This window comes from Notothenia rossii (genome assembly GCF_949606895.1).
Source record: "Notothenia rossii genome assembly, chromosome: 1".
Taxonomy (NCBI): domain Eukaryota; kingdom Metazoa; phylum Chordata; class Actinopteri; order Perciformes; family Nototheniidae; genus Notothenia; species Notothenia rossii.
Window position 1 is genome coordinate 64,327,020 of NC_136912.1, and position 23,767 is coordinate 64,350,786.

At 40.9% G+C, this 23,767-nt stretch overlaps 1 protein-coding gene across 1 annotated transcript in view; it reads left to right on the top strand.

The window, feature by feature from the left end:
• The window catches only part of LOC307019348 (uncharacterized protein), a 41,832-nt gene that overhangs the window by 774 nt on the left and 17,291 nt on the right, over positions 1–23,767 (top strand). The window contains exons 2-6 of the mRNA XM_079650162.1: positions 2,920–3,045; positions 4,428–4,583; positions 5,387–5,525; positions 6,621–6,790; positions 7,873–8,007. Of these exons, the coding sequence (XP_079506288.1) occupies positions 2,920–3,045; positions 4,428–4,583; positions 5,387–5,525; positions 6,621–6,790; positions 7,873–8,007 (726 nt within the window). The remainder of the gene's footprint in view (positions 1–2,919; positions 3,046–4,427; positions 4,584–5,386; positions 5,526–6,620; positions 6,791–7,872; positions 8,008–23,767) is intronic.

A 23,767-nucleotide genomic window follows, 5' to 3' on the forward strand; every position in this document is an offset into this window, starting at 1 on the left:
TGACCCTATACCAAGGGTGTCCAAACTTTATTCACTGAGGGCCACATATAGAAAAACATACTGAGGGGCTGGGCCCCTCACTTGAGGTATATTGCCTGATAAGTTAAAGGTAGGGTAGGTAAGAATGGAGAAACCAGCTCGAGTGTGCTAGAATGTTAAATTACACAACCGGAAAAAATCTGCCCCTTCCTTCAGACTTCCTTACAGAGCCCCTCTTCCTCCAACACACACGAACGCGCACATTACCAATGAGGGCACGAGATAAGTTTGTGCACAGATGGGAGACTGACAGGCAGGTAGGCCATCCAGTTATTTTAGCCGGGCCGGCTAAGATGATTGGTCGTACTTTTTACAGTGCTATGGCTTCCACAGATGAATATGTATTTATTGTCAAAGCATTTAATGTATTCATTGCTATCGGGATGTTAAGAGCATTCCATGGAATATAACAAAAAGTGTTTCTGAAGTGAATTACCTAGCCTACCTTTAAGTTATAAGTTAGCAAAATCAACCACATTAGAATTTGCTGGACCACGGGGCTGCAGTTGTCCTCCGGGCCATAGTTTGGACATCCCTACCTTATAATGTTGAAATCTTGAACACTGTCTTCGTCTCTGTTTACCCGCATTTAATGTGCCGCTGTCATAAATGACCCCACCACTGCCCCCCCTCCCCAGTAAAATTGGTCCACTGCTTCAGTTGTGTTACGTATGCTTTGAATACCATTTGAATGAAAGCACTGTTCGTCAGTGCAAGTATCATCAATATTACCTTAATGTCCATGTTTAAAAAAAAAGTTGAATTCATTCTAACTTTGATGGATGTCTTTGTCACTTTTTCTTGTAACATGATGTCACTTGTTCGTTACTGCTTGAGCATGTTGGCATCACTGTTTTTTGGCCCACTAAATCAGAAGCTGATTTGTGTGTTGTTTATCAGGAAAAATGTTTGACATAACAACATGAGAGCTCCAATAGCAATAACCCACATAAACACTCACAACCACACACACACACACATACTTTATTTATCTATAGGGCGCCATTTGTACATAAAACAAACACATACCAGGGTTTCCACTAAGATTTTTTCTCGTCGGTCAAATGTCCGGACAGAATTTAATTTACCGGTCATGTTTCAATAACAATAATAATAATAATAATAATTGTGTAGCAGAGTTTCCGTTAGCAGGTAGACTAATTACCGGACTATGAGCGGATGCGCTGATGTTTAAAAGTTTTAATGAGCGGATACGCTGATGTTTAAAAAGTTTTAAACATCAGCGTATCCGCTCATAGTCCGATTAACTGAGTTTTAAATTAAAACTCAGTTAATGGGAGTCATTTTTATATTGCTTCAGTTTATAATCGTAATAGATCGAAAAATTCTGATTCATCTTTCAATAAATGATTCCACAGACAACAAATAACATAATTATTACATTCAAACAAATTACTTGTAGTAGATGAAGGACATTATTCAAAAGTTTATAACTTTGGATAACACGGGAGAAACGGATCCTCTCTTTTCCTCTCTCCCTCCCTCTCTCTCCTGACAGCCCGTCAGTTTCTCATGCAGCTCGCTAAACAGTGGGCGGGGCTTCAGGTGATTATGCAGAGCTGCGTGTCTCCGTTTGACTCAGCAGCTGATCAGATCTCTCTCTCTCTCTCTTGTCCGATTATACTTGACTCGCGTTTATGTCCATATCGATCAGATCCAGCTCTCTTGATCGGCCTTTATATCAAATCATATCAAATCATTAAGAGTGAATATCGGTTGTTACCAGCTAAAAACCGGTAATTACCAGCTAACGGAAACCCTGGAACATACATCTAAGGGCACAGCACAGTAAAAGATGGAAGAAAGAATTATATATATTCGATTAAGAATAAGAGGATGCTTAGGTAAAGGGAGTACATGGGAGCTTTGAACACAACTTAAAATCACTTGAAATCTGGTGCTTTCTTTGTGGTCTTGGTCTGTACACATGCCGCTGCACAATCTCTAAATGATTTATAACTTTTTCTTGAGTAAAAATGTTTATGAACATTGCACTAAATGTTATGAACATTGCACTAAATCAGCCTGCTAGCAACAAAGACAGGTATAGTTCTCTCAGTATCTCTTTCAGAGAGAATTGGTTGGACTGTAGCAAATACAATTTCTAAGCTGGTATAAATGTGGCATTCTTTTTGTGTTGATTCAAAATTCTGATCTGGATCTAGATGCATGCTTACACATTTTGTTTGGGGCCTGGCCACGGACTTTTGGTTATTCAACTCGTCTCTGTTTCTCTCTCATTTTTTTTAACCTTTCTCTGAATTACAGCATATTATTTGCTTAATGTGCATTGAAACAGTTTATCGATAGGGTTGATGTCATTTGGTTTTAGGGAGGTGAACAGTTGTGTATTTTCAGCATAGCTGTAGAAATAATTGTGTGTTCTGATATTTTCCAGTGCAACATATAGAAAATGAACTGAACACAGGTGCCACTGCCTCAAAACCATAACTTATGCTTTTCCTGATTTCCTTTTCCCCACTCATTCATGCTGTGGCTGATCAACTATATTTATCTGAGCTGTAGTCATTAAAGCTCTTCACATCACCTTTATTCTTAATAATTAGCTCCCAATAGTGGTTCATGTTTAAATTCAAACTTCTTAAATGTAGTTGGTGCTATAGCGTTGAAATATATATATTAGCAGCTTTTTATTGGAGCTCTTGTCTTAATTCTAAAGAGGAAAGAAAGATCACTCATAAGACTAAAGTCTTTGGAAAAATGAAGGGATTGAAATCATATTGCCCTTGTTTCACACCTTGTCTTTGCTGTGTGAAGAGTTTGACAATGTTATTTCATATTTGCAGAAAATTAAACATTCAAAAGCAAATTCAATTGTTATGTGTGGTTTCCTTTCAGGTGCTCAGTGCCGAGTCAGGACCGAGAAGGCAAAAGACCCTGAGGAGGAAGAAGAGGGAGTGGATCCTTCCTCCTGCCAAGCTTATGGAAAACACTGACTACCGACACAAGGAATTCATTGTCAAGGTTTGATCCAAATATGATTTCCCACAACTTGCAAACACAGTCATTATAATTTGTCACTGGCAAAGTGCCCAGTTGGATGAGCTTCAATGTTCCAAAATAAAAATAAAAAACTTGTTTCTGTCACGCCTTTGCCTGCAGTGAGCCAACCTGTTTCAACTGGTTTGAGTCCTCAGCTGTGCTGCTGGGTGATTTGGCCTTGGGCTGCAGTAAAGGCTAAAGAAGTGACGTTTTAACAGAACGTTCCCAAGAAAATGCTGAGATAAGAAATAGGGTAGGGAACATAGTGTACCAGTAACATCTGAGTGTATGTATTATTAGAGAAGCCACGCCTGCATTGGTAATTTATGAGTACAAATATAAGTGTACCCCAAGCAAACCTGTTATTAACGTTTATTTGTGTAGAGTGATACATATTTATTGCTATAAATTAGCGCTTGGCAACGATTACCATTTTTTATCGTGATTAATCGCATGATTTTCTTCGATTAATGCGCAAAATTCAATAATGAATTCAAAACCAGTGTATTGCGCACTTTTATTTTAAAAGCACTGCTATAACAAAAGTGCAATAACATTTGGTTTGTAAACACTTTAAACAAATAATATCCCTTTTAACAACAGTATTCCCTTTACACAGTAGCAGTTGAAATATTTCTTGTAAATCTCAACTTCAACATTAATTAATATAATCAAATATAAATATCAAACCAAAGCTATGTGCCACTGCAAGGGCATTAACATTTGATCTAGTTAAAGAAAAACAAGTTACCCAGTTAGTTAACAAGTTAGTCCAGTGAGAAGAAAATTCAACTTTGCAGTGATTATAAATAACTCTGGTTCTATCAACTCCGCCGTCTGGAAGAGATTTAAAATGTTTCTGTCCTGCCACTTCTCTTCTGTTTCGGTTCATGTGAGCGCTGCAGCAGTCTTAGGCCCACCCCAAATGCTCTCATTGGTTGAGACGCGTAAAGACGCCCATCCTAAGCCAATACTGATCAACATCCCACCCCTCCTGTGACCCATGGTTTGTCTGTATGTGTATATAATAAAAAAAACTTTAATGATCAGCCCTAATTAATTAATTAAACTTTCAAAAAACAAAGTGGCTTAGGTTGAACATCCTGCAACACTAATAGTGGACTGAACTTCGATGTTTTGTTACAGTTTCAATCAACTCACTTTGTATTTTAGATTACATCACACTGGATATGGATGTTATCGTCCTGAATTAAATATTGCAAGATTCTTAATGGAACTCTGGTGTTAAAGCTTGGGTCGCCTTTGCAGACCATTTACATTCACAAAAACCTATATATTACACTACAGGAGAGGGAAACCTGAATAGCAAGTCCATGATTCCTCTGTCTGTGTTTTGTTGTCAGATTCGCTCTGATAAAGACTTAGGTGATCTGGTGGATTATTATCTCACTGGAGAAGGAGCTGACAAGGAACCCCTCAATCTCTTTGTAGTGGACCGAAATACGGGGTTTGTACGCATCACTGATTTACTGGACCGGGAGAAACGCCAATTCTACAATGTAAGTCTTTCTTTAAAGTTGTACTGTCCTGAAACCTGATGAAGACTGGTGGGAGAATAAAGCTCACGTTCCTTCAGTCACAGAGCTTTACTGAATGTCATTAGCCCACCCTTGTGCATACAGTATATTGTTTTGGACTTTTGTTTCAGATCAAATCAAAAGGGGTTCATTGTCATTATACTTGATATACTATAGATGACATTTGGTAGGCTTATCTCTATGCATTTGAAAAGAAAAAATAATAAATGTAAGCAGGGATTACAACAGTGATTAAAAACCGTTATAGCAGCAAAGAGAATACAAATAAAGAAGGCACTAGTAACGCCCAAATATTTCAGATGATTGTCAACGTCTTGTGCAAGCAGATTTGTAATATTAACGAAGCTTCAAATAAATGTAGTAATGAACCTGTATGTAAAGTTTAAACAAGGAGTTTACCTGGCATAAATTCCCACACACCTTAAGAAACGCATATGTGACAACCACGCGTCATAGGGACGAAATATGCTTCCACATAAAAGTTTAGTTTAATAGGTATGTACGTATATTAAGAGACCAGGCTTGGCACATGCACAAAACAGCAGTGATAAGAAAGTGCAGATGTGACAGCTGTGACATCCACAGTCAGGCAATGGATGAAAGTCAATTTACTTTCTTCTAAACAAACCTGCTCAGAAATGCTGCGAGAAGACGCAGGATGCTCCGAAAAAAATCTAGTGAAGCAACATTGAATTGAGGTTTGGGTGTCTGTATTCTATCTTCAAAGATCAATAGTAAAGTGTTTCTTGATGTAACTCATGCAGCTAACAGGGATCGCAAGGTTCAAAGACGGAAAGAAAGCAGAGGATGATGTCCCACTGACAGTCACAGTTCTGGACCAGAATGACAACGCTCCTTATTTTGAGCTGCAAATGGGCAACATCACAGAGGAAAGCAAACCAGGTAGTCACATTTTTGAACACATATCAGCCTGCTGCTGTAAGAGAATGATGGAAACAGTCAGAACTCATAAATATGTTAAATCAGTAAAGCAACATTAAAAATAACAAAAGTCCTTTATTTAAAATAATAAAGGATGACAATATAAATGCACTAAAAGTGCTAAAAGTAAAAGTGCTTATTTTTCACAATAGCCCATACCTACAGTAACAAAGCTCAAAACTCAACGGAAACGGGGAAACTAAAAAGTGATGCTGGGACCGAAAGCACTTGATGATCAGGGATTATAAATTCGGCCATAAAATGTAAATTTTATCGGCATATTTTAACATGTGATGTAATGGCATGATTCCATCCGATAATATTGCAGATCTGCTGTAAGCTAGCTAACGTATATTATGAATATACTGACAAAGTACACAATTATGAAACAGGCTTACTCTGCCAACAGTGACAGTTGGACAACTTTATAAACCCCGAATGCCAACAAGCGCTCCGGTCCTATCTGTGTGCATCACTTTTTAGGTTCCCTGTTTTCATTGTATTTTGAGCGTCTTACAGCGTTTTTTTTTTCTTAAAGGTGGGGTAGGTAAGTTTGAGAAACCGGCTCGAGATACACTTTTTGTTATATTCCATGGAATGCTCTTAACATCCCGATAGCAATGAATATCTTAAGTGCTTTGACAACTAATCCATAAAAAAATTCATCTGTGGAAGCCGTAGTACTGTAAAAAGCACGACCAATCATTTTAGCCGGCCCGGCTAAAATAACTGGATGGCCTACCTGCCTGTCAGCCTTACATCTGTGCACAAACTTATCTCGTGCCCTCATTGGTCATGTTCCTGTGTGTTGGAGGAGGGGCTCTGTAAGGAAGTGGCAGATTTTTTCCGGTTGTGTTTTTTCAAATTCTAGCGTACTCGAGCTGGTTTCTCCAAAATTACCTACCCCACCTTTAAGCGTTTTGTTCAAATGATATCATATTATAATATTTAATCTTTGATTAACTCAAAAGTTAAACAAAGGCAAACACTGTATGTGAATACTAGCTGAGAACAGATTCTCTGAAATGTTATGGCTTGTGCTGTGATTTGCTGCAGGAAGCGTTGTTATGCAGATCAAGGGGAATGATAACGATGAAGCTGGAACAATTAATAGTGAGATCAGCTACCGGATCGTGAGTCAGGAGCCCGCAGGCACCGGTCACATGTTCACTCTAGACAGAAAGACGGGCCAACTGTACGTCAAAGAGGAAAACCTGGACAGAGAGGTGAGGCTTCTGGTCATTGTATATCAAACACATCTCACATATGTTGCAGCACCTTTCAAAAGAATAATACTTAATACAGAGTGGCTGCAAGGTGGTGCAGCCTTCTTTCAATTGGAAGGTTGTGAGTTTGATCCCAGCCCTTGCACTCAACATGTCGATGTATCCTTGTATCCTATCCCAAGATACTTTACCCAAGTTGCTCCCAACGGCAAAGCCAATGTTGTCTGAATGTGTGTGAATGTTTGCTTACTACTCTGTATGAAAGATGACTTGAAGAATTAAAAGCGCTTAGAGGGGTCGTGGATAAAGTGAAACATAAATACAGTCCATTTACCATTTACCATAAAAGAGTTTGCAGCCCTAATCTCCTCAGGCAGGTTGTTCCAAAGCCAGGAGCCCTTACAGCTAAGGCTCTATATGCTTTGCGTTTCAATCTGTACCTTGGAGCAACCAGCAACGACGCATCTCAGGATCTCAGGTTGTGGGAGTCGACATAGGGCAATAAGAGGTCTGATAAATAACTCTGGCAAGCTATGCCTCTCAGGATTCGTGTGATGTGGTCGTTTTTTCTAACCTGAGTTAAATTCAAAAGCAGAGTTTTGATTAAGCTGAAAACGGGAGAAGGATTTTTTAAATGTATGCCAGGGAGGAGAGAGTAATCAAATGTACTGCTAATTTGGCTGGAACAACTGTTTCAAACTTTTATGGAGTAAGAAATAGTCTGAGCTTATCTAGCTTGATGTTTTGGTCGAATATCAAGACTTTTGCAGTGCTGAGTGATGGACTGGGACAGAGAACCTCTGTGATGACTATTAATCTTTTAGCTGCAGGAAATCCACTTGCAGATGTCTAGAAGGCATTTTAGCAAGTAGACTTTTGATAGTTTCAGGGCCCCAGGGTTTCTACATAATTTGAATTAAGGCGGGATGAAAATACTTTAGTTGGAACAACATGTTCTTTGAAATTCAATCCAGGAACAATATACAACATCACTGTTTTGCCCTGAGGGTCTGACTCACCCTGCACAATATGATCACATGTCATCAGATAACAGAGGAATGTACCTGTTTTCCCTCCAACAGACTATTGACTTCTACAAACTGGTCGTAGAGGGGACTGATATGGGAGGGGGATCCAGCGGCCTAGTAGGGACAGGAACAGTGGAGGTCAAAGTCCTGGACATCAATGACAACATCCCCACCCTGGAAAAATCTGAGGTACACACACACACACACACACACACACACACACACACACACACACACACACACACACACACACACACACACACACACACACACACACACACACACACACACACACACACACACACACACACACACACACACACACACACACACAGCAACCTATTCCATTACCTCCTTGCGTTCTCAGGCACTTAGCTGCATTTTTTCAATGACCTTTTAAGGGTACATCCACAAACCAGGATACGGATGTAGTGTTGAACACATGGTTGACGCTGTCCACGTATAAAAGAAAAAAGGATACAACAAAACGACTTTTGGATGTTTTGATTTGTTTTGCTCAAAGTGTATTTACTCAAGTACTGTACTTCAGTACAATTTCGAGATACTTGAGTATTTACATTTTATGCAACCTTGTACTTCTACTCCACTACTTTTATTTACGGTAATACCTTTAGTTACTTTTCAGATTTGGATTAATGATTTGAAACATAATCAACTCTTAAATAAGACCTTGGAATGTGCCCAGAGTAAATCCACAAGCTACCATTCAGTATACAAAGTCATTCAAACTAGCTGCACCTTTACCAGCTTTGATAACACTTGAATGCATCAATAATTATAATCAAAACATATTGAATATATTATTCTGAAATGGACCAATCTGCAGAATGACTACTTTTACTTTTGGTACTTTAAGTATATTTTGATGCCAATACTTTTGTACTTTTCCTTGAGTAACATTTTGATTACAGGACTTTTACTTGTAACAAAGTATTCCTACACTCTGGTAGTTCTACTTTTACTCAAGTACAATATCTATACTTCTTCCACCTCTGCTCAAAATAAGTATATATGTTTTGGATGCAAGGTAAAAAGCAGGCTTTAATGGACTTTGGTTGGAAAGCAATTGGTTGGAAAGAGAGGAATGCAAACCTGCAGTCTTTCTGCAAGAGGTGATGCTACTTGTTGCAAAAATAAGTTTGATTGTGTAGGAGTCTATACAACAGTGAGTCTACTTCATGTATTACCTCCTTTAAAAAATAAGTCTAAAATGTGGGCTCTGATCTCACAAAATGCACTGCATATGCAGTGGGCGGCGCCAGAGTATTTTTGTTGGATAATCTATGGTAGGGCTAACCCATACAGTGGTGGGGCTCAAGTAGGGCTGGGCGATATGGTCTCTAAATGATATCGCGATATTTACTGACTATATCGCGATTTACGATATATATCGCGATATTCTGAAATGTCCTCAAAAAATTTAACCCCCTGATGTTTACAGTCACGCCAGTATGATGATTCTAGTAGTCCCTGCAACATATGTCTGCGTTAAAAAGAATCGACTAATAATGAAGAAAATTAACACATTTGTTGCAATAGTAATTTATGCACTAACTACATTACTACTTGTACTACAACATTTGAATCATCAGTTCTTCCTCATTTTCCTCAATTGTTCATATTTGGTTTATGAAAATAATGATATTGTGGTCATTGTTCAAAAATGTCTGCTATTATTATGAGTAGTATTATTATTATTAGTAGTATTATTATTATTAGTAGTATAATGCGCTTTCTGTCTTCCTGTCATTATCAGGAATTAGACATGTAATGGCTATGTATTAGATTAGATTATAACCTTCATTCTCCTAAACTGCTGGGACATTTCCCTATAGCCAATACCTTTTATATTTTCTACTCTTCACTTACTTGTCAGCATAGGTCGGCATTGATGTACAGAGCCGACAGAAGACCTTGTTTATATGGGCATCATATTGAGAGGTGCAGTGACGCGTCCTAAACCAGGAAGGAAGCTGCTGGTTCCCTCGACAAAAAAGCAATGGGATTTCTCCACAGGGTTTTGGAAAATAGCTGGAAATAAGGTCTGTGGAAAACAAACCTGTTTGATAAATGCACGTTTTTTTCAGCCGGATAATCTCCACATGTCTACCCTACTTTTATAATTTTCGAATCATAAATCTAATCGATAGATTATAAAAGGGTTTTAGGACGCGTCGCTGCACCACTAGAAGCTAACTCCATCGATCAAGCTGGCTGAAACTTTCTCTCCCTCTTCTTCTCATGCTCCCTGTCACTCTCCTTTAACTCCTCCGGTGACTTTATTTTATTTGAAGATAGTTTTTTGCCCGGCGCTCACGGGCAAACGGGAGCCTGCTCGCGCTGGCTCTGCAGCAAACAGCTGCTGCGGAGCCAGCGCGAGCAGGCTCCCGTTTGCCTTTCACCCAACAACGACAACCGCCTCACGAAACGCTATGTTGTAGCGTTAATAAACGAAACAATTTAACAAAATTGCTTGTCAAAGTACCTATACCACTGGACAATTTTATTTTTTTTAAGCAATATTTTTAGTGGCCCGAGCGGGCAAGTGGAAAGTACGTTATGCTGGCCCGGGGTGTCTAAATAGTGCTTCCGAGCCAGCGGGCCATTTATAATGTCGAGCCCTGCTCTCTGTCACTGTGCATGTGTGTAATGTTTGTGTGCAAGTTAGACGGGGCCTGCGTGTGTGCCTGCGTGTGTGACTGTGTCTATGAGGGAGAAAGGAAAGCTCATTTTGGCCGCGGCGGGAAATTGATTTGACAACATAATACTCGATGTTCACGATGTGGTCATTTACGACATCGCATGGAGTGCAATCCACGATGTATCGTGTAAACTCGATATATCGCCCAGCCCTAGGCTCAAGTCAGTATTTGCAATGTAAATACATACACGCTATATCGCCCCCCTTGACAGTGAAACGCCACGTGTGAAGTTTAGATTATTTCCCTGTCTCAATCCAAATTGAACTGTACGAAATAAAAAGGCACATCTGTCTTGTCGTAAATAAAAAGGGCAACCTGGAGCCAATCCTGCAATTTCCCCACAGGTGAAAGAGTTGATGCTGAAAACCCAACCGCTGCAAGGGGGTCTGGGGGGATTCTCGCCCAGGAGATTTTTTGAAATACTAACATAAAATACACATTCTGGTACTCTCTTGAGAAGAAAAGTAAATAAATATATTACTACACGACATATTTAAAAAAATGAATGCCATTTTTGTTTTTTGTTACTTTGTTCTGAAAGCTGAACCTGCTGCTCCTCACAGAGAGAAGAGGGAAGAGGCTGTGTGAATTACTTTACATTGTCAGGGTTCGTACGGGTGCTTGAAATCCTTGAAAATGCTTGAATTTTTACGAGGTGTTTTCATGACTTGAAAAGTGCTTGAATTTTGGGAATGGTGCTTGGATTTGAGATAAAGTGCTTGAAATTGTAAATGCTTTACTTTTACAATAAATTGCTGTCTGACTGAATAGTTCGCTTTTTAGATTAAAAGAAAATAAAGAAGTCGGAGCGAGCTTAGTTGCTTCGCTTCTACATAAAACAGCTCCGCTCCGGCCTTCCCGCGCTATGCGCGCGACCTGCAAGTGTTTTATTTTGTGTGACCTGGGCATTCTAATGAGAGAATCACAGTATGCCAGGAGGTTGCTGTTTTAACGAGTGTTGGCTATCCGAAAAATAAATACAAGCTGTGGCTAAAACGAGGATCAACCCAACGATTCACCTTCTGCACAGTTTGCCACAAAGAATTTCAATTATTCGCGATGGGAGAGTCTGCGCTGACGATATGAAAGGTAAGCCGTAGTAGAGCATTTTGGATTAGGCTAACGTTGCATGTTACGTTTGTTTAAGCTAGTAACGTTAGCGAACTCGATGTGGGATAATTGCTTATGCAGGTGACAATAATAAAAAGGAGCGTACCTATGTCAGTATGTGCGACAGTCGCCATCCTGTGGTTTTCAGAGGATGAAGCACATAAAAGCAATGTATTTCTACTGGTAGTATTTTTCGTGCCTAAACTTGCTCCATCGAAATCAGTCACATTGACCCGAAGACACATTTTGAGTTATACACTGTTGGAAAGAGGATATTCCTAACTTTCTAACGGAGGAAACATATTTTCGTTTGTATTACTGGTCTGGGGGAAGCTCGCGAGTGTGTGTGTGTGTTTGTGTATTTTATTTTTATTTTTTTTTTCAAAATCTTTTTATTGGCTTTTTGACAGACATCACAGTTGCAATACATTAGGTACACACGTAGAGAAGATGGTCTGTAGGAAGACTAAATAGTTACCCCACCCCCCCACCCTCGCTCACCCTCACCCCTATGGGCTATGATCACATTATAAACAAGACATCAATCAAAAAGTTACAAAACACCAACATAAAAAAAATAATAATAAAAAAAATAAAAGGGGATAAAAATGACATAAAATACGAAGACCAATAACTGAAAATTACATAAAAATACAGATGCTTCTTCATGTTATTAGTCAGTAAAAATAAATACCAGGGAAATAATGGTACTGCAAGTTACATGAGGAAACAGAGAAGACAAACAAAGCAATGGTCGATATATTAGGGAGATAAGGAAAGGGGGAAGTGAAGGTCTCTTCCCCCCCCCCCCACCGGGTTCATTCACAACTCATCAGCATCAGGGTTGATTGTCAGGTCATTGATTAGCAGTAGTAAGGGAGTCCAGGTCTTATGAAAGAGTGTCAGGGATCCTTGAAGTGAAAATCGTATCTTTTCGAGATTAATACACTGTAATAGTTCCTGTATCCACCTGTCATGTGTGGGCGGGGAAACGTGCTTCCACTTCAGAAGAATGGAACGCCTGGCCAGCAGGGTTGTGAAGGCGATGACCCGCTGGGTCGTGGTGGGCATGTTCTGTGTTGGGGGGATGCCGAACAAGGCAGTTAGAGTGTTAAGGGGTATGGGTGTGTTAAGGGCCTGTTCAAGGGTTTTGAAAATACTAGACCAGAATGCATTCAGGCTGGGGCATGACCAAAACATGCGTGTGATTGGCAGGAGATTGCTTGCATCTGTTACAGGCATCGCTTCTAAGAGGAAATATTTTGGCTAGTTTAGCATTGGTAAAGTGAGCCCTGTGGAGCACCTTACACTGCATTAGACCGTGCCTAGCACAGATAGATGAGGTTTGCACCAAACGAAGAATGTCCCTCCACTTACTGTCAGATATGTCTACACCCAACTCACCCTCCCAGGACTCTTTTACAGATGTAGTAGAGGCTAGGTCAAAGGAGGCAAGTTTTCCATAAATAGTAGATACCAGCCTTTTTTGGTCACAATCAAGGGTGAGAAACTGGTCAATTCCTGACTCAGGGGGGCGGTTGGGAAAATGGGGAAATTGCTTTTGAGCAAAATGTCTAATTTGGAAGAAGCGGAAAAGATGATTATTTGGCAGGTGATATTTGGCTGACAAGGATGCAAAGTCAGAGAAAACCCCATCCTTGTAAAGATTACTGATTGTGACAAGCCCGTTACCAGCCCACATACGGAAGGTGGGGTCCGAGCAGGATGGGGAGAATGAGTGATCATTTAGTATTGGAGCTAGGATTGAGGCTCTGTGTAAGCCATGTTGCCTTCTGAATTGAAGCCAAATCTTAATAGTACTGGTAACAATTGGGTTGACTGAGATTTTGTGCGTCATTACGGGAAGTTGGGAGCAAATCACAGAGTGTAAGGAGCTAGAGGAGGAGGAGATCTCAATGTGAACCCATGGTGGGCTGGAGTTAGGAGTCTTGGGGCCAATCCAGTAAAGGAGTCGGTTAATATTAGAGGCCCAGTAGTAGTGACGGAAGTTCGGGAGTGCCAAGCCACCCTCCGACTTGGGGAGCTGAAGAATTTATTTTTTAAGACGGGCGGGTTTATCATCCCAAATGAACGCATTTAGTTGACTGTCAAGACTGGTGAAAAAAGATGTATTGATGTAAATTGGGATATGCTGGAAGAGATATAAGAATTTCGGCAGAATTACCATTTTAATAAGATTGACACGGCCAACAAGGGATAAGGGAAGGGAAGACCACCTAGATAGATCCGATTTGCATTTAGCTAAGAGTGGTTGAACATTTTTGGGAAACAGATCTTTAAAGGAGCTGGTGATGGACACCCCCAAGTATCTGAAGCCATCTGATGCAATATTAAAGGGAAAAGCGGTTGGGGGGAGTGTCTTCGCCAGTTGGTTTACAAAAAATAGTTCGCTCTTTTGGAGATTTAATTTGTAGCCTGATAAACGACCAAACTGCTCAAGGATTGACAATATAGGAGGGAGAGAGGACACAGGATTGGAGACGTATAGGAGAAGGTCATCCGCGTAAAGGGAAAGTTTGTGAACTATACCATGACGAGTGATGCCCTCAAACCCATTATGGCACATGTGTCAAACTCAAGGCCCGGGGGCCAAATCAGGCCCTTGGTGGATTTAATTTCGGCCCGCAGGATAATTTCTAATTACTATTAGATCTGGCCCGCCTGTATATTGCACGCACACCTTCACTCAATCCTGAGGGTCTCCTCAGCTCAGAGCCTGAGCCCAAACATTGATGAACTTGCACCCGAGATGAGATGCCAAGTATCTGGCTTGAACTAGCATCACAGAGCAGCACACTGAGTTAACATGGATGTTTCCTTCTGCACTTTCTTTCTCACGACAACAGGGAATGTTTGTTTTGTTCTTTGAGGGAAATAGTTTTTTTGAAGCAGTTGTTGGCCTGTGGAGAAATGTAATCATAAGAAATGACTCTGCAGATAGAGCCATAAGAAATGAATGCAACTGATTATTTAATGTTTAATGTTGTTTTTATAGGCAATAATTTAAGCTTTGTTAGTCCCAGGTTTAATATGTGCAATAAGTTCATTTCAATACATTTTGCAATAAACGTTGAACCAGTCCGGCCCTCGACTAGTACCCATTTTTTTATTTTGGCCCACTGTGTATTTGAGTTTGACGCCCCTGCATTATGGCCTCTGAGTCATATAGCTAGAGGCTCAATGGCTAAATTAAACAATAGGGGAGAAAGCGGGCAGCCCTGGCGTGTCCCACGTTGGAGAGGGAAAGCAGACGATTTAATGCCATTTGTGTTTACCGATGCAGAAGGTGAGGCATATAAAAGCTTAATCCAAGAAATAAATTTTGAGTCAAAGCCAAATTTTTCTAAAATGAAGAACAAGTAGCTCCACTCCACCCTATCAAAAGCTTTTTCCGCATCGAGTGAAACTATGACTTCGGGGACATTGGACGGGGGCGAGAAAATAACATTAAGTAGCCTCCTGGTGTTGAAGAAAGAGTGTCTCCCTATCATAAAGCCTGTTTGGTCAAGCGGAACTATAGAAGGTATCACGAGTTGGAGGCGGAGGGACAAAATCTTAGCCAGTATTTTACAATCAACATTTAGGAGAGAAATTGGTCTGTAGCTGCCACAGAGAGTAGGATCTTTATCCTTCTTAAATAGTAGAGAGATGGATGCCATGGACAGGGTTTGAGGTAATCTGCCTTCTTTAAGGGAATCATTATACATCCTTGCTAGAATTGGGGCCAAAAGAGACGAATATGCCTTGTAGAATTCGACTGTGAAGCCGTCCGGACCAGGGGATTTCCCATTTTGCATAGATTTGATGGCTTCCTGTATCTCTAAAGTGGAAATGGGGTCCCCCATTCCGCCTGCGTTAACTACGTCAATTTGGGGGAAAGTTAAGGAGTCAAGAGGATTTGGGTTTATTGTGCCAATTGTGGGGCATTCAGAAGTGTACAAATTATTATAAAATTCAAAGAAAGACTTGTTTATTTCAATCGGGTCAGAGACTAAATTGCCTTCGGGCGACTTTACTTTGGGGATTAATCTGGAAGCGTTAACTGCCCGAGCCTGTTAAGCCAGAAGCCTCCCAGCCTTGTCCCCCTGTTCAAAAAAGCGCTGCTTAGTTTGCCTCAGTTGTCTCTCCACTACGCTCGTCATTAAAAGGTCATGTTCCAAATGTAATAATATGCGTTCTTTATATAAGGTTGGTGAGGGGGAGAAGGAATACGTTTCATCAATTCGGAGAAGTTCTTCCAAAATTGCCGACAGCCGAACCCTTTCATCCTTTCTTAGTTTGGAAACATACGATATAACCTGCCCACGAACATAGGCTTTGAGAGCCTCCCACACTGTTCCACAACTTAGGTCAGCAGTGTCATTAATTTCGATATATAAACGAATCTGAGAGTTAACAAAGTCCTTAAACTTGTCATCTGACAGCAGGTGGGAACTGAACCTCCACAACTTAGCGGGAGTAACACTAAGAGGGAAGTGGCTGTCAATTGATACAGGGGCGTGATCTGAGGTGGCTATAGGATGGTATTGACACGCGCTGGCAAGGTGTAGCAAGCTGTCATCAAGCAGAAAAAAATCTATTCGCGAGAATGTGTGGTGGACGTGTGAGAAAAAAGAGAAAGCTTTACTTTCAGGGTTTTTAAATCTCCAAGGGTCTGAGATTCCTAATTGTGCTGCATAATTTGAGACTACATTGGCGGATTTTGAGAGAGTGCCAAGTTTAAGGGATGACCTGTCGAGATGCACATCTTGAATCAAGTTAAAATCTCCACCCACGATTATGCGGTGATTGTCTGCGTTCGGGATTTTAGCAAAAAGGTTCATAAAGAATTGATCATGATCCCAGTTGGGTGCGTAAACAGAAACCAAAATTACAGGCATGCCCTGCAAGACACCTGAAACTATGACGTAGCGGCCATTATTGTCGAGAATAGTATTTGTTGGTACGAACATCACACTCTTGTGAATAATAATGGCAGCACCTCTGGCTTTACTAGAAAATCTTGAGTGGAAGTAATGGCCCATCCACGCCCGCTTGATGCGAAGGGTGTCAGACGTTTTAAGGTGTGTTTCTTGTAAAAATATAATGTCCCCTTTAAGATGTTGCAATCGAGTCAAGACCTTACCAATTTTAATAGCTTTGTTCATTCCTCTGGTGTTCCAGGAGATCAGGCGCACACTTCTGCCAGCAGTCGTCATACTGTTAGTCATATGGGGAGTCTAATGAAGGTGGTCTGAAAACGTTGTGCTTCCCGAGGACTGAGGGGAGAGGAGTGGTGGGGGGGAAGAAGAAGACCGGGGAAGGGGAAAAAACAGTACAAAAAAAACAAGCGAAGGCAAAAAATAGACAAACCATAAACAAAACACAACCCATAAACCCAAATGTGACCATACCCGGAGCATCGCAAATACAAACCCTGACTGAGCGCTATAGCTCAAAGCTCAACAGCAGAACTTATCTTCCGGGGTCCCGTTCCCTATACTAAAAGCGGGAAGCCCATTGTAACACGGAAGAGTATCAAGTGAACAAACAAAAAAACAAAAAACTCAAGTGTATATATATGCATAAAATAGCAATTATACTAACATCCATAGATAGGTAAACAGCCTACCAATATAAGCATAGCAGGGGGCAATAAGCCACTGACATAGATCTCAAGTAACATACATAAATAAAATAAGGCCCAGAGATCAAGTAAAACAAAATAGAATTGCACTTTAAGGGTTAAAACCCATAGAAGGAATCAGTTCAAACAGCATTCAGAACAGTCCAAGTACCTGGGTCCCATGTAGTGTAAACAGTAGCAGGTACATTCATGTTCATTGCAATATCAGCACTAGGCTCAAATCAGTGCAAATACCAGAGCGGCCAAAGTGCATGTACAAAAAGTGTCCATGAAAGCAGAATACAAAAAAAAGTAATAATAGTCTCTTACTAAACGTCCCATCAGACGCGTGAGACTGATTCAGCGTCAGGACGAATGGATGCTATGTAGCATTTAGCCTCTGCCACCGAGGAGAATCTCTTCTTACCTCCCTCCTTCGATACGATGGAAAGCCTCGCAGGGAACAGCAGGGCTGGCTTGAGCCCTAGGTTGTAAAGCTCCGCCATCACCTCTCGGTATTTGTAGCGCTTTTCCATCACTTCGGGTGCGTAGTCCTCGTAGATGGCGATGGGCGTACCTTGGTATTGTAGCTTGCCTCTCCTGGCCCGGGCCTCACGGATAATATTCTCCTTCTGCTGGTACCTGTGGACGCAGATGATGACCGGCCGTGGCCTCTGTCCCGGCTTGGGCTTGTCGGTGAGTGAGCGGTGGGCCCTGTCGCACTCCGGCGGCGAATCAAGGACGCCCTCACCAAGGACCTCCATCAGCAGCTTCGGGAAGAATGTCGAGGGATGAGGGCCCTCAATGGATTCTGGCAAACCGACAATTCTTATATTGTTGCGCCGGCTGCGGGACTCGAGATCAGTGACCTTGGCCACCAGTTTAGCATTGCTGTCCGTTAGCGTAGCACAAGTAGCCTCCAGGGCTAACATGCGTTCGTCCTGCAAGTTAGCATTGGACTCGAGCGAAGCAATTGTCTGCCCGTGGACGGTCTGACACAGTCGCTTGGATTCGGTCTAGTTTGGCTTCAAGAGTTGAGATGGCAGACTTAAAGTCGGCAGAGAGAGCTCTACGGTGGTCTTCAAGGAGGCTAGCCATGTCCGCCATGTTGAGATCGTTGCTAGCTAGCTCGGGGCTATCGGTCCCGGCGGTTTTTTCTTTTTTGTTGCTTTTCGCCAATTTGGGCGGCATACTATGGTGGCGTTGTGAGCGGAATAATATTAATGTTCACTTGAATGTAAGTTAAAGAAAAGTTATGGGCTTCAGAAAAGTTACAGCACAAAAGTTTGCGGGAGCAGAACTACGCACGTCTCTACTCCGTCATGCCCAACCGGAAGTTTCGTGTTTGTGTATTTTTGCGTTTGTGTGTATTGTGTTAGTTTCCCGGGGAAAACACTCACGAGAAACACCGGCTGTTGTTATGCCTGCTTTGACGTAAAGTTACTCCGTTCTCCGCTTGTAATTATGCCGTTACAAGCTTCAAAGTTGTATTTATCATCTGAATTTGTCGAAACAAGTTTAATATTCTGAAAGCCAAGACTTTCTTTATTTGAAATCAGATGAAAACAAACTGTAACGGACCCTGCCGTGTTATCTATGATTACTATACGCCATACATTCATAATGTCAGCGGGAGGGAGGGGGGAGCATCGCTACGTAAAAGCATTAGTGCGAGGGAGAGCTGTCATCTTCCCTTTACAAGCTTCAAACATGTATTTATCGGGAGATTTGGGCAATAAAAGTTTCATATTCTGAAAAAAATTCCCTGGAAACCTCCAAAACTCTTACACAGAAAGAGGATCTCTGCACACGCTTTTTTTTATATCAGCTTTGTGTTTCAATGGTTTTGTCCTAACCTTGGAGAGCCGTATGTTTACTGCCACCCTAAAAGGACCTCAATAATGTTAAAAATGTTAATAAAGAATTTATTGAAAAGTTAGTTGGCTGATTGTTTTATATTGGCTCAGCCAGGTTATATGGGATGCCCAGTCTACTATATATGATATGGGTCACTCATTTTACAATATTAAACTTTGTTTTCTTATCTTTAATTTTTCATCGTTATGTAGAATGCTATTACGAAACACACATTTGGTTGTTTATAGCATAAAGAACATCTGATTTAATGTGAGGTAGGGAAATAATCATTTGAGTATCAGTATGTGCATATAAATATGTAATTTACAACAGCTGTACGCTGCTTGAAAAGCTTGAAAATGCACCTTGAAAATGCTTGAAAAGTGCTTGAATTTGACTTTGGAAAAGGTGTAAGAACCCTGATTGTGGATAAGGGTGGATTGTTCTGTGTGTCAACATGAAAGACAGCCCACACACCTATCAATCATCAAACCGTGGGGTCTTATTTCATTACGTGCTGATTTCTATCAACACGTAGTGTTGTATCGATGTATATAGATATGTACTACCGCAAAAGTATTCTCCGTCGGGACTTCCTGCAACAATCACGTTATCGTGATTCTGATTGGCCAGAAGACATTATCAAAGATGTTCTATTGAGAAGACGATTACTACGTGACAGAAGTTTTCAAAACCGTTTCTGGTCTTCGGTATTTCCAGACAAGTGGCTACTGAAATCAATCTTACTATCTGCTGTCTGTGCAATTTACTCCGCGCGAGGTGGCAGACTTTATTTCGCTTACTTTAACATCATTTTTCATGGTGGGGCTAAGGTGGGGCTAAGCCATTTCTTGGTATGGCTGTAGCCTACCCCAGCAATACCCTTGCGCCGCCACTGTGCATATGGAACAGAGTGCTCCGTAAACCCACAGCCAGACACCAGTGTTGTGTATTAGTAGAAAGTGAACATTAATAAAGCACAGGACAGAGGATATGGCTACTAGTTTCTTTACTCATGGTTAACCACCACAGCATCAGCTCCCGGGCATACACTTATTCTCTTAACATTGTATGTTATTGTGGTTACACTGTGGCCCCTATTGGCAGGAGTTTATATATCAGAACACAAAAACCAGCAAATGTTAGAGAGGTCCTGACTTTTATTTTGGCTATATTGTTGGTCAGCTTGGGGAGGGTGTCTCTCGACTATTTACAGCAGCCGCACTGGATTTTGAAAACCACAAGCTCTGAAGGTGTGTGCTTTAAGCTGGGCAATGGCCATCAGTCATAGACACCAAATGTTTACGGAACAAAATGGTCTTAAGCTAACCACTTAATGTTTGTCTCAAAGTGCATCAGGTCTTTCAAATGGAAACTGTAGCTCCCTCCAGTAAATGACACGAGGTTGAGGTCTTGATTAAATACGGGGTTTATTCTCGTGGGACCTATTCCAACCCGTGAGAACTGGGTTGTAAGACAAAAATATATATAAAAGGTAAACAATAAATAAATATGGAATATATGCATGTCATCACTGTTAATGCCGCTAAATAAAACAATAAACGGCACACATATCCCACACAGCATGTAGCACAAGCTAACAATAGCATGTAGCACAAGCTAGCGCATAGCATACATACATACATATAACCAGTGCTTGAATTGGGCCGGTACTCACCGGTACGCAGTACTGGCACTTCTGATTTTTACCCATGTGGTACCGGCACTTCTTACTGAGTACCGGCAAGGTGCCGGTACTCAGTAAAATGCCGGTACTCAGCCGCCGGCAATATACGTATATATTGTAAACGCAACGCAGCGCAAATGTGGGTCTGACTCTGCCTCACAGAGGGTGACTGGCTGTCTACATGACGTGGCCTGCCGACATTGCCACTTTCATAGAGATCATACTAATGCCCTCGATTGGTCTCTGTGTGTCATTCAAGCTCGGGAGGGTGTGTGTTGGTGTATGTGTGGCGCGAGCGAGCGAGAAAGCGCGCGCACCGGTTACGTGTATTGTTGTTAGCATCTGGTGCTAGCTAGCTGCGCTAACGGATATCAGGAACTGTTTCAACAACAAGGTGGAGGGAGAGTCCTTTGCTTTCAGACTCAGAGGCTGATAACTACAGCTCTGGTGAGGTAAATTACTCTCTGAGTCTTTAGATAGTTAACTTAGTTTAAGTTATCTCAGTGGGTCTCAAACGGTTCGGTCACCATATGTAAACACATATTTCCATTTGAGGGGGTAGTGATTAGTAAAATATGCATGAATAATACAAACAAAATGTTAACTAGGTGAAAAAAGGTAAGATAAACTTGTTGAGAGCTAAAACTAGTCTTTGCTGTTGCCTCAAAGAGGAGCAGGGGGGAGAGGAGGGAGACAGGAGAGGCCGATTCAGGAGCCCAGACACACTCGCAACTATAAATGAACCAAAAACAAATAAATAAACAAGTTTCAATGTTTTTTCATATTGGATATTGTATGTTATTGGTTATGGCCATGTACTTATGATTTTATGATTATTTAAATGTATACATTTTTGTTTCATATGGGTGTAGTCTCTTTATTTCCCCCTCAAAATGCACCAGATTGATGCATTTAAGTCCAACATTTAAAAAAAAATCTTACCGGGGGAGCATGCCCCCGGACCCCCCTATAGGATTTGAGGCCCGGCCCCACTGTTCCCAAATAGATTTGCAATTTTTTTGAAATAGTAACCCATCTCCATATGTTTCTTTTTGGGTAGTAGATTTAAACTAGAGGGCTATCACTTTGTGCAGCAACGCTATTGACAAATAAATCCAGCAAAATGGCACAAAAAACTGGTAGTGGCCTCAGGGACGAGGAGTCATTTAACCAGCCAGTAGGAGTCAAGCTTTACTTTCTTTTATATCCATAAAGAAAAAGTAAATCTGTTTACAGTTGTTTCATTATGGATGTTGAGAGGTATCCATATATCTCTTCATTTTGCTCTCAAAGTGCACCAGATTGATGCATCTAACTTCAATATTTAAGAAAAAATGTTCCCGGGGGAGCATGCCCCCGGACTCCCCTAGACTAGAGGGTGTCAGGTCCACTCCCCACTTATAAAAAGAGCACTTTACCACTGCATCCCCTCTAATCTCAGATGCACCCTGAGTCATTTTGTTTAAGTACAGTGAGCCTTTCTAAAATATACAGTAAAGAGACAAACCCACCAGCATTATAGGATATACTATGACTTTGTGCCAAATACTTGTTGCTGATTTAGAGTACTGGCACCTTTTTTATTCCAATTCAAGCACTGCATATAACCTGCAGCTCAACCACACACATTTAGACAAACAACCAGCACAAAAACGTACCTCGTAGGCTGCTAGTCATCTAGAGGGGCTGATATCTTTAACTGCATTTTCCCCTTAGTTTCCTTAGATTTTCTTTACATTCTGCGTTGTTCTGCAGTTGCGACTATCAAGTGCGTCGATTAAACAAACAGGTGTAACACAAAACACCGCAGATTAGTTCCGCCCAGGGGCGGATCTAGACAAATATTCATGGGGTGGCAAGAGGGTGGCAGGAGAATTTGAGGGGTGGCATCCCCTGGCAGAAGTATATTCTGATTTAATCGCAGTCATATCAACCCATGTTAACTTGGAAATCCACAATATTGATATTTTAACAAAATAACATTAGGTGAGATTATTGTAGCACATCAGTAAAGCCTTAAATATAAATATATAAGGTGGCACACGTAATTTAATGAATTTTAACTGAATGAGTTGGTTTAACTCTTAGACCAGCAGGGGTACCAAATATGCAGACTGCTGCAATAAGTACATTAACTGTCTCATCGATATGTGTCTGTATGAATATGATAATATTAACAATCATATTATTCCTATCAGCTATCAATCACTGTTATGATTCACATATTCAGCGTTATTATTAAATAAACTATATTTTTTTGGAGGAGTTAATGATGAACGTTCCTCAAGATGCTTGCTCACCCTCCTTCAAATTTGAAAGACCAGTAATTACTATCATAATTCAAAAGAATCAAAGGAACAGTTCCGCGCCCCACAACTTCATTGCAAACAGTTACAACCTTGACTTTACATCAGAAAGAACAAACATTAAAGAAATGACTAACTGCATCAGTTAGGGTTAAAAAAAAACTTTATTCAGCTAAAACATAAACATCGCTGCAGTTATTATCCAGTGGAATGCCCGTACCTACTGGCCTAGTTAAATCAAAGTGGTTACTTTTTTTTGGCTGGGCAGTGAAGTTTTACACACCGTCTTAATTGACTTTCTCAGGACTTGAAACTGTTTTTTGGGGGCAGACCCCCGCAAAGAGGGAACATATATTTACACATGTAAGGTCATCATCTTACATAGTTTATTATTCTCATCGACTCATCCGTGAGCAGAGCATCAAGTTGGCATGCCTATAACAGCTGAATGTGGCGATTACCATCTTGATCAGCAAAACGCCACACAAACTTATTAAGATTTAAAGCGATGGTGCGTTTGATTCAATGCTGAGTACAGCCAAACTTGACAGGCTCTTCTTTGTCATAGTAGACCGCAAACAGTTGCGGCGCCAGAGTATCTGTGTTGGGTAATCTATGGTATGGCTAACCCATACAGTGG